At 52.8% G+C, this 11073-nt stretch overlaps 1 protein-coding gene and 1 pseudogene across 1 annotated transcript; both read left to right on the forward strand.

Annotated features, from left to right (window-relative positions):
* Positions 1-204: 204 nt before the first annotated feature.
* Positions 205-4337, forward strand: LOC123447127 (serine/arginine-rich SC35-like splicing factor SCL30). The gene is made up of 8 exons (XM_045123699.1): positions 205-295; positions 870-1023; positions 1138-1215; positions 2193-2357; positions 2431-2471; positions 3072-3138; positions 3256-3426; positions 3968-4337. Exons 2-8 carry the CDS (start codon positions 878-880, stop codon positions 4086-4088), a joined length of 789 nt encoding a protein of 262 aa, XP_044979634.1. The 5' UTR covers positions 205-295; positions 870-877; the 3' UTR covers positions 4089-4337.
* Positions 4338-4760: 423 nt separating this feature from the next.
* LOC123450166 lies at positions 4761-10593 on the forward strand (annotated as a pseudogene).
* Positions 10594-11073: the final 480 nt, after the last annotated feature.

The raw sequence follows: 11073 nt of genomic DNA on the forward strand, positions 1-11073 counted from the left end.
AACAGAAAACAAAATCGTAGGAAACCTTCATGCGCACTCTTGTGTTAGCTCTGAACTGGGCCTGCGCACGCACGTCGACTGGGACTGGGATCTTGGGCCTTCCTTAGAGTTCTCATAAGAAACAAGGCCTATCTGACCGGGAAGCCCAAATAGGGTTACAATACAGGCCCATCCTTGTATATATCGCGTCGTCGCCACCTCCCACGTCTCCCCTCTCCTTCCTTCCCCTGACATAATCGCGGCGTCGGCGGCTGCGGCGGAACCCTCCCGGCGATCACCGGACTCACCCCGGCAGGTACCGCGCTCTCCTCCTTTCCCCACCTGCATCCACGTGCTCGCGACAGCGTTCGTTCCTACGTGTACGCGTGCTTGCGCGGGCCTTCGCCGGAAACCCTAGGTCTGCGGCGCGGGCCTAGATCCCCGGCGTATCCGGCGGGTTCCTCCCGTGGCAAGCCCTTAACGTCGGCCGCGGCCCTCAGTTTTGGCTCCTCAAGGTCTCACCGCTGGAAATACCGAATCTTGCATTAACGAGAGGCTCGCCACGCTGTTCACGAGTCATCACGCTGAGGAATCAGCCGTGCTAGACGTGGCAATAGGTTGGTGGACGCCGCATTGTCTGGAAGTTTGATTCTTGGGATTGGAAACCATAGAAAAGTTTCCTATGCGCTAGCTTGCCTTCAAGTCCACACGAAATTTTCAACCTCTTGCAGATTTTGCTCTGTCTTAATCAAGAAAATTCATGTGCTTTGTGTGGTGCAACCAAACAACCTATAATACTGTACTACATTAGTATCTTCAGTGTTCTCAATCTATGACTCTTCATGCCATAGCATCCAACACCTAACATTTTTAACTGTATGTAATTACAGGCAAAGCAATGAGGAGGTACAGCCCCCAGTACCGGAGCCCCCCAAGGAGGGGATATGGTGGCAGAGGTAGAAGTCCCCCAAGGAGGGGATATGGAGGACGGAGGGAGCAGGGTTCAGGAAGCCTCTTGGTCCGCAACATCCCATTAAGCTGCAGGTAGAAAAACCGTGGCACGGATACAGCTTCCTTGATGACCTGCTTTTTCAAGAAAGAAGAATATTTCACTTTGCAAGGGTATTGATCTTGGTTTTGTTTTCTTAACTGTGGCAGGCCGGAGGATCTTAGAGTTCCTTTTGAAAGGTTTGGTCCTGTTCGGGATGTGTACCTGCCAAAGGATTATTACACCAGGTAGGTTTTATGTATTCGCATAATTTATTTGCAATTGGCAAACAACTTTTGGCCTTGTTTTCCAATGATAATATGAAATATAGAAAAAGAGGACTTTGTACGCTTATCTACATGGTTGTTGCATAAGCTTGGTATAATTCCCAGCCATTTTTATGATGAAGAGATGTTGTGAGCATGTCTTTCAGATTTGGTGTGATGTCGGTTTGCAACCATGTTCGTGCATTAACGTTTAGGCTCAATGACAATACTCCAGTCACTGTAGTCTGCTCATGTGCTTCAGTGATTAATTCTTTTCACTAAAATGTGTGATTAACCAATCTGGAAATGCTTATGCTACCTTGTCTTACTTATTCACCCATGTCCTATGATAGTTTATTTTCCGAATTTGTTGCCAGGATTGTATCGGTTTGATGTAAGTACAGTCCCTTGATTTTTTTGAAGAATATTTTTGTTATATTCCTAACAATTAATTTGCTTGGCAAGATAGAGTCTTGTCCCAATGAAGAAGTTCTTCTATGAAGACAAAGATTTGTTTTGAGAAAATTAGTTTCGTGAAGAGAAGATAAGAGAGTTGTATTGGGTAGTCCATGAGAAGATTAAATGAAGCGAAGTTCATTTCAAGTACTTTTGAGACTTTTCAAACATTGAGGAACTTGAAGCGAATGATTTTACGAAGATACTCTTTATGAGGATCACCGTACTTAGTCATTATACAAGAAATTTGTACAAGAAACTTGGATACTAGGACCTGGACATATAGCTGTGTTTTGCAACACTTGCTTCACGTTTGATGGGAAATGTGTGTAAGTTGTTGACTGTGCTTCGTCAAGAATCATAGAGGGCACACTGCATTTGAACTGTGATGGTAACATGAGAGGCACACACATTCTTTATGAATACTTCATGCCCTCTTTTTTGTCTGTTATCCCATTAATTTCCATATTATCCTATTTTTTCTAATGAATCGTTCTATGCAGGGAACCCCGAGGGTTTGCATTTGTGGAGTTTGTTGACCCTTATGATGCATCTGATGCACAATATCACTTGAACCGCTCATTATTTTTTGGCCGAGAGATAACTGTTGTTGTTGCTGCCGAGTCACGGAAAAGGCCAGATGATATGCGTAATAGAGCTAGAGTCAGGTATGCTATTCCATTCTTGTGAAGTTCTTCCTTATCTCATGTTATGTGCTCATTTGCACTGGTTGCTTTGCAGGGGGTATTCTGGTGAACCTGAAAGGCGTAATTCTCGTTATGGTACTTTCTTATGTCATTGTAATTTTTTTGGAAATGGAATCATTAATGTTGTATGATTTGCAGTCCTGCGTACTCTGAAATGCTAATCTCGAATTCTGAAAGCTTCATTCGTGCTTTCTATTAGACTGTTTATCCCATTTTAGACTTTGCTTTTGGATAGAATTTTTTGACCTTCTGCGGAGAAGAATACATTATCTCTGCTACAGCTAACAGGTTGCAACTTGCAACCCTTTATTTGTAGGAAATTATTTTTTTACTCTTAGCGTTTGTATAATTGTTCTTTTGCATAGCATGTGAATTTGGACCTTTTTGCACCCGCCAGTTAAGTAAACATTGAGTACCTTGCAAAGAAATATCAGTTAGATGGAGGCTTAATGGACAGAGTGCTACCAGACATGTAACATATGTGCACCAGTGTTAAATCTTAGGAAAGGCTCCATTATGCACAGATTTTTATTTGCGATACTGGTAACTGCCTATTGCAGATTGCAGAAGGGTGAAATCTGCAGTTTACTGTGTTTTGAGTATTTCAAATTATGTATCGAATTATTTTTGCTGCAGTACAAGTTACCAAATTATTTACGGCCTCACAAATTTCAGGGAGGTCCCGTTCCCGTTCACGCTCCTACTCTCCTCGCTATCGGGGCCGTCCTCGGTCAAGGTCAAGGTAGGGCAACAGTAGGTCATGTAGTTTCGCTTGTCATATGACATTCCTAAAGCTACTCCCATATCGTTCATGAATCCATCAACTCTCTGCTAAATATTTGATTATATTATTTAAAAGGTCATACTCTCCTGCTCCAAGACGGCGAGATGATTACTCTGCTTCCCCACCAAGATCACATCACACACAGTCTCCTAGGCGTCTGCCAAAGGGACATGAAGAAGACGAGCGGAGATCCTATTCTCCTGCTGGTAGAGGTGGCGGCGAGCGTGATGCTGATACTAATGGAAAGTAAGTTCTATTTTTTACTGTGAAAGTAATGGATATTCTAGGTTTCTAGCGTTTCAAGTTTACTATGTAGCTCTGTCTTTACTGCTTTATGAACTCAACATAGCTAATTGTCAGCACCAAGTTCTTGTGTTGCGAAAGAATATGTATTCTATATGCTTCTATCTACCTCTCCCTTATTTGCTTTATAAACTCTGGAGCTAATTCGCCAGCACGTGTAATTCTTGTTTTGTGTTCCTTTTACATGTCTAATTGTTTCTAATGCACACTGCAGATATCTGCCCTCATATCCTTTAGCAACTGCTTTTGCATGCCAGATTGTCTGTAATGCACGCCGCAGAGTTACCATATGAATTTCTAGTCAAGCCACATCTCTTTATTTTTCTCTCGAACCCAGCATCGTCCTATTCTTATCTGTACAGCCGCTATATACATTTAGTTTTGTCTGTTCTGGAATATGCATATACCTGTCTCATACAAGGCCCAGGAGTAATCCATGGTCATGCTGTGAAAGCTCTTGACATTGGTTTTAATATGTTTGCAGGAGAAGGTCGCCGCCATCTGACATTGACAGGTCGCCTCTACGCTCACGTAGGCACTCCTCGGGGTCACCTGTGGGGTCGCGCTCAAGGTCCCCTGAAGCTTCTCCTGCCCGCAGCGACTGATAAGATTGGCGGTGTTACCCGTATTGCCCCGTCTCCCGTGGCCATGTACTCTTATCTATAGCTTCATTGTCTGAGTAAAACCCATCTGGGATGTGTTGGCTGGTGCTGCGGTGCCTCTTTAGTTAGCAGATGTGACTTGTTGGCTGCTTGGTGTTGCTGAACCTTGTACCATTGTAGTGTTTTATTGTGAACCGAGCCACAACTAAGCCACAATTGTTATTGTTGATTATGATACGCTGTGCTATCGAATCTGAGAAGAGTACTGTTATGACCAGTACTACGTACCAAAGGAAGAGTACTGTTATGACCGGTATTACGTACCAAAGGAGGAGGCCCAATGGACAGGATTAGTTATGGGCTTAGCCCAAGTTATCTTAGTGTCTAAGCTATCTTAATATTTTAGAGTCTAAGTTATCTTAGTCAATCGTGAGATTATATAAACGGATGTAAACAACTCTTTTGGAATTAAGCAATATAGTCATAACTCTCGGGAGCCGGAACCCTAGTATCGCCGCTGCCTTCCACCGCCGCTGCCTCCCTTTCGCGCGCAACGGTGAGGCGTCGTGCGCCAGCCCTCACCAACTCCGCTTCATCCCCTACAACCTCCGCCCTAGGCTCGGTAGAACCCTAGTGGTTCCTACCAATTTGGTATCTAGAGACTTCAGGCCGATCATGTCATCCTCGTTGACCGTCACCACCCTCCTGATCGTCACCATCACCCCGTTGCAAGCCATCTCCATCGCGCCGCCGGGTACGGCGGCCACCACTGTCACCCTGGCCCCTGTCATCTACACCCTGGAGGAGGTCACGGGGGCCATGCGCGACCTCGCCACCGCGATCCAGGGGATCCTCCTTTACCTGGCTGGCCCCTACGGTTCGCCACCGACCCCCGCCACCGGGCTGCACCTGCTTCCCTCGCAGCAGCCATCACCGCCGGGCACCGCGATCGCCGGGCCACTTCAGCTGTCGCCCCCACCAGCCACCACCCCGGCCTTGGTCACCGTGGCCGACTCAGGCGCTTGCGGCGTCGGCTGTGTCGGTCGCCCCCTTCCAGCAGCCGCTGCAGCTGCCGGGGCCGTCGCAATTCAGCTCCGGGCCGCCTGCCACAACACCAGCAGGCGTCCCGATCCAGCAGATCCGGTTCCCGCCCTCACCGTCCCAACTACCGCCCTGGTTGGCCGGGTCCGTTCCGCCGTCGGTCTACACGATGGCGTCGGAGCAACCGCGCGACTGTTATGCAGTACGCGGGTCCCTCAAGCTTCGCGGGCCCCTACGCTAGCCGCGATGGGCCGTCTTTCCACGGGGGACCCCCGGTGGCCACTGACCCCGCACCGTCACCCTTGCTCTACACCGCCGAGCCGTACGGACTTGGCGGTCTTACTCAGACACCGTCGCGCTTCGCCACCTACGACGGTACGGAGGACCCCCTCAACTCGCTCAATCAGTGTGAGCAGTTCTTCCGGGGGCAACGCACACTCGCGTGTCGGACTGCACTTGGCTCGCCTCATATCACCTCCGAGGCGCCGCACAGACGTGGTATTACGCCCTCGAGCAGGACGAGGGCGGCATGCCCTCATGGGAACGCTTCCGCGAGCTCTGCCTCCTTCGCTTCGGACCTCCGATACAAGGGAGTCGGCTGGCGGAGCTCGGCCAACTGCCCTTCACCTTGTCGACCGGTTCCAGGCCCTGGTATCCCACGCGCCAGGCGTGACGGCTCAGCAGCGGGCCGAGCTCTTCGTCGGTGGTCTGCCGGATCACATCGCGTGGACGTGGAGCTTAGGGGCCCCAAGGACCTCCAGACGGCCATGTACTACGCCCGCACCTTCGAGTGTCGCGCGCAGGCCTTGTAGCAGGCGGCGGCGGCGGAAGTGGCCAACAGCTGACCCGGTTTCCCCAGATTGCGGCTGCGTCGGGCCGTCCGCCTCCGGTCCCTCGTGCGACTACCACTTCGGCCTCGACGTGGCCCTTCCGCCGGCTCACCCCGGCCCAGCAGCTCGAGCGCCGTCGCCAGGGGTTGTGCTTTAACTGCGACGAGCCCTACGTGTCGGGCCACGTCTGCCCGCGCCTCTTCTACTTGGAGGTGGCCGACTACGTCGAGGAGGACACGCCCGTCGACGAGCTCGGCGACTTGGCCGCACCAGCTACTGCAGAGGTCGCACCGGCACCGGCGACAGCTCTCGTGGTCTCCCTCCATGCCCTCGCGGGTATACGAGCGGAGAAGACTATGCTCCTACCGGTGATGATCCACGGCGAGCGCCTCCTGGCCTTCCTGGATATGGGCTCCACACATAGCTTCCTACCCGAGTCGACCATGCACCGCTTGGCACTTCAGCCGACGGGCGGGGAGCAGCTGCGGGTCACCGTGGCTAACGGTGACCGTATCCGATGTCATGGGCTTGCACGGTACGTTCCCATCACCATCGGCGACGAACACTTCACCATCACATGCGTTGGCATCGACTTGGCCTGCTTCGACTTCAAACTCAGCGTCGACTTCTTGCGGACCCTGGGTCCCATTCTCTGGTACTTCGACGCCATGATGATGACCTTCTGGCGCCTGGGTCGCCGCGTCCGGTGGGAGGGCCCGGGTGGCGCCCCACCAACGACACCGCAGCCGCAACTGACCGCGACTGCTGCCGAGTCCGCGCACCCTGTATTGGACCATCTCCTGCAGCAGCACAGCGACCTCTTCAACGAGACTCAGGGTCTGCTGCCGGTCCGGGTGTATGACCACCGCATCCATCTCCTACTAGGCACGACGCCGGTGATGGTGCGTCCCTACCGCTGCCCCCAGCTGCAGAAGGACGAGCTGGAGCGACAGTGCGCGCTCATGCTAGCCCTAGGCATCATTTTCGGCGCCGGTCCACCTCGTCCGCAAGTCGGACGGCTCGTGGCGCTTCTGCATCGACTACCGCACTCTTAACGCCTTGATGCGCAAAGACAAATTTCCCATTTCGGTCGTCGACGAGCTCTTGGACGAACTACATGGGGCGTGCTTCTTCACCAAGCTCGACCTCCGGGCTACCAGCAGGTGCGGATGCACCCAAACGATTTCCGAAGATGGCGTTTCGGACTCATCGCGGCCACTTCGAGTTCTTGGTGATGCCTTTTGGCCTCTCCAACGCTTCGGCGACTTTTCAGGCCTTGATGAACGACGTCCTCCGGCCCTACTTGCGTTGGTTTGTGCTCGTTTTCTTTGATGACATTCTTATCTACAACACGACATGGGCGGAACATCTTCAACAAGTCGCCATCATCTTCAACGAGCTTCGAGCGCACCATCTTCATCTTAAGCGCTCGAAGTGCTCGTTCGGGACGCCTTCAGTCACCTTCCTCAGCCACGTCATCTCGGGCGAGGGTGTTGCTATGGACGCCGACAAGGTGGCGGCCGTTGCGGCCTGGCTGACGTCGCACTTCCCGCGGGCTCTCCGCGGCTTCCTGGGCCTCGCAGGCTACTACCGGAAATTTATCCGAGGATTCGTCCTCATCACGTCCCCGCTCACGCGCCTGCTCCGACGCGACGCCTTCACCTGGGATGCGGAGGCCAGGGAGGCATTCGAGGCCCTCAAACGGGCCCTCACGATGAGTCCCGTCCTTTAGATGCCCGACTTCGACCGACCGCTCATGGTCGACTGCGACGCCTCCGGCGTGGGGTTCGGTGCCGTCCTTCATCAGGGCGACGGGCCCCTCGCGTTCTTCAGCAGGCCTTTCGTCGCGCGCCATCACAAGCTCGCAGCCTATGAGAGGGAGCTCATTGGTTTGGTGCAGGCAGTACGCCACTCGCGACCATATCTTTGGGGACGGTCGTTCCGGATTCACACAGATCACTATAGCCTCAGGTTCTTATTGGACCAGAGGTTGTCTACCGTGCCGCAGCACCAGTGGATCAACAAGCTCTTTGGCTTCGATTTCACCGTCGAGTATCGTCCGGGCCGCCTTAACACTTTGGCTGACGCCCTGTTCCGCCGCGACGACCACGACGCTGACGCGAGCGACTTCGACGGGGTGGCCCTCCTCATCCGCTCAGGGCCCTCGTTCGGCCTCTTCAACGACATCCGTCGGCCACCACGAAAGCGCCCGACGCACAGTCCCTTCGGTAGCGCCTTGATGCCGGTGACTTGGAGGAGCCGTGGCGTTTGGTGGAGGGCCTGCTCCTACATGGGCGACGCCTCTTCATGCCGGATCACGACGACCTCCGTCATCAGGTGTTGCTGCTGGCCCACTCGGCGGGCCACGAGGGTGTGGAGAAGACCCTTCACCGTCTCTGCGCTGACTTCTACATCCCCGACGATCGGGCCCTCGTTCGAGACTGGGTGCGGTCTTGTGCGACGTGCCAACGTAACAAGACGGAGATACGACGACCGGCAGGGCTGCTACAGCCTTTGGAGGTGCATTCCCAAGTCTGGGCCGATATCTCCATGGACTTCATTGAGGGCCTCCCCAAGGTGGGCGGCAAGTCCGTCATCCTCACAGTGGTCGATCGCTTCTCCAAGTACGCCCACTTCATCGTGCTTGGCCATCCTTACACCACCACCTCCGATCGTCAGTGATTGGGCCTTCTTCGACGACATCGTTCGCCTACACGGGTTTCCCTCTTCGATCGTCAGTGACCGGGACCCGGTGTTCACGGGACATGTCTGGCGCGATCTCTTCAGGATGGCGGGCATGAAGCTCCGCTTGAGCATGACGTTCCATCCTCAGACGGACGGTCAATCTGAGGTGGTCAACAAGGTGATTGCCATGTATTTGCGTTGTGTTACAGGTGATCGTCCTCGTGCTTGGGTGGCCTGGCTTGCGTGGGCGGAGTACTGCTACAACACCTCTTATCTCTCCGCCCTGCACACCACGCCGTTCGAGGTGGTCTACGGTCGACCGCCCCCGCCCATCCTACCGGTTGACCCGGAGACGGCTAGGACGGAAGCGGTGGGTGATCTTCTTCACAGCCGCGACGAGATGCTTGCCGAGGTGCGCCAACGCCTCGTTCATGCCCATCAATTGGCCAAACACTACTGTGACGGCCACCACCGCGAGGTGGAGTTCGCGGTGGGCGACCGGGTGTGGCTGCATCTCCTTCACTGCTCTATGCAGTCCCTTGACCCGCGTGCGAAGCGCAAGCTGGGCCCGCGCTACGCCGGGCCATTTTCCGTGTTGGAGCGCATCAGAAAGGTGGCCTACCGTCTTCAGCTTCCGGCCGGTGCTCGTATCCACGACGACTTCCATGTGGGGCTCCTGAAACCTTTCCATGGGGAGCCACCGGCAGCCACGCCGGCACTACCCCCAACCTTCGATGGGCGCCTCCTTCCCGGACCAGCAAAGGTGTTGCAGGTCCAACTACGTCGCAGGGTGTGGTGCCTATTGATCCAGTGGGAAGGCCTTCCAGAGGAGGACGCAACTTGGGAGCAGCGTGACAAATTCAGTCAGCACTATCCAGACTTCCAACTCGAGGACGAGCTGTTTGCGCAGGCGGGGAGAGATGTTATGACCGTACTACGTACCAAAGGAGGAGGCCCAATGGTCAGGATTAGTTACGGGCTTAGCCCAAGTTATCTTAGTTACCTTAGTGTCCAAGTTATCTTAGTTATCTTAGAGTCCAAGTTATCTTAGTCAGTCGTGAGATTATATAAGCCGATGTAAACATCTCTTTCGGAATTAAGCAATATAGTCATAACTCTATTGCCCGGCTCCCAGAGGAGCCGGAACCCTAGCTGCGCCGCTGCCTCCTTGTCGCGCGCAACGGCGCCCCACCGACGGCCGCCGCGCGCCAGCCCTCGCCAACTCCGCTTCATCACCTACAACCTTCGCCCTAGACCCGGTAGAACCCTAGCGGTTCCTACCAAGTACCTTTTGTTTGTTTGTTAGAATAAATATTTTGGAAACTTGAAAATATTTAGGGGACAAGGGACAGCAAGAGCTGCAGGAGGAGGTGGCGGCAATGTGCTCCCCCTCCCTCTACGGCAACGACCCTGCCCAACCGGTGGCAATCGCATCGAGCCGTAGTGTCATTGGCAGTGCACATACATGTTATATATTTGTGTGTGAGATTTAGGGTCTGTTCGGAATCCCTTCGTTCCGCAACCCCACTCCCGCAGATCCTCATATTTCACGAAGTTGCAGTATTGCCGAACAACTCCTTAGTATGCTACATATTTGTAGTTACCTGGAGAGATCAATGAGATGTAGTTGTAGCTATGTAATTCTATCAGTGAGATTCAGTAATAAGAGCTATAAAATATCATTACATCATTTACTACAAACTGGAACAATTTATTTTTTTGAAAATTACAAACAAGCCCTTGACTTTCAGGATGGCCCTTGAACTGAGATACTGAAATGCAACTTGGTCCTCAACGTCTACTAGGATCCCACCTCGTCGTCGCCGGGGACAGAGCCACTTGGGTGCAACAAGGCTTCCATAGCAATGGGATGGGGAAGGAAATGGGTGTCCGCCCTTCGGTCGGAGAAGACACTGGAGCGACAAAGAGCTTCCATCAATCGCCAAGGCTAGGCTCCACCTTTGCTTCAAAACCCGATGATGATGAGCTCAAACCTGATTGACGAAATCCAACTTTCATCTTGCCTCATTTTCATCGTCGTCACCACGACGACTACATGAAGGAGAGGACAAAAGAGAACACCCTCCCTACACACACCGACCATATGAGGGGCTCCAACCACTCATCCTCGGCCTTCATGGCCGTAATTGTGAGCATAAGAATCATGCTAGAAAGATCCAGGCCAACTTTATCTAGCACCAAAGATACCCTGCTACCATACACATTGAACAAGATTCACCTTCTCCCATGCCGTTGTGGGCAATGGGGAGGATAGAGGCGCTCAAGGGCGAGGGGGAAGGAGAGGATCGGCCAATCGCCATAGGGTCCCATGGGGGCCTTGTTTTGTACCCTTTCTAAACTTTTCATAAGACATTTTGTTAGTTCATTAAAATAATGGCCTAAAACATCTTATAGAAGTGTCGTTGTGCTCT

This window comes from Hordeum vulgare, chromosome 4H (assembly GCF_904849725.1).
Source record: "Hordeum vulgare subsp. vulgare chromosome 4H, MorexV3_pseudomolecules_assembly, whole genome shotgun sequence".
NCBI classification, from domain to species: domain Eukaryota; kingdom Viridiplantae; phylum Streptophyta; class Magnoliopsida; order Poales; family Poaceae; genus Hordeum; species Hordeum vulgare.

What these genes read in the sequence shown, in the direction of transcription:
- LOC123447127 (XM_045123699.1), top strand. Translation starts at nt 878, where the DNA reads ATGAGGAGGTACAGCCCCCAGTACCGGAGCCCCCCAAGGAGGGGATAT. An exon ending in AACATCCCATTAAGCTGCAG is followed by an intron (nt 1,024 to 1,137) that starts GTAGAAAAACCG and finishes TAACTGTGGCAG; the next exon opens with GCCGGAGGATCTTAGAGTTC. An exon ending in CCAAAGGATTATTACACCAG is followed by an intron (nt 1,216 to 2,192) that starts GTAGGTTTTATG and finishes CGTTCTATGCAG; the next exon opens with GGAACCCCGAGGGTTTGCAT.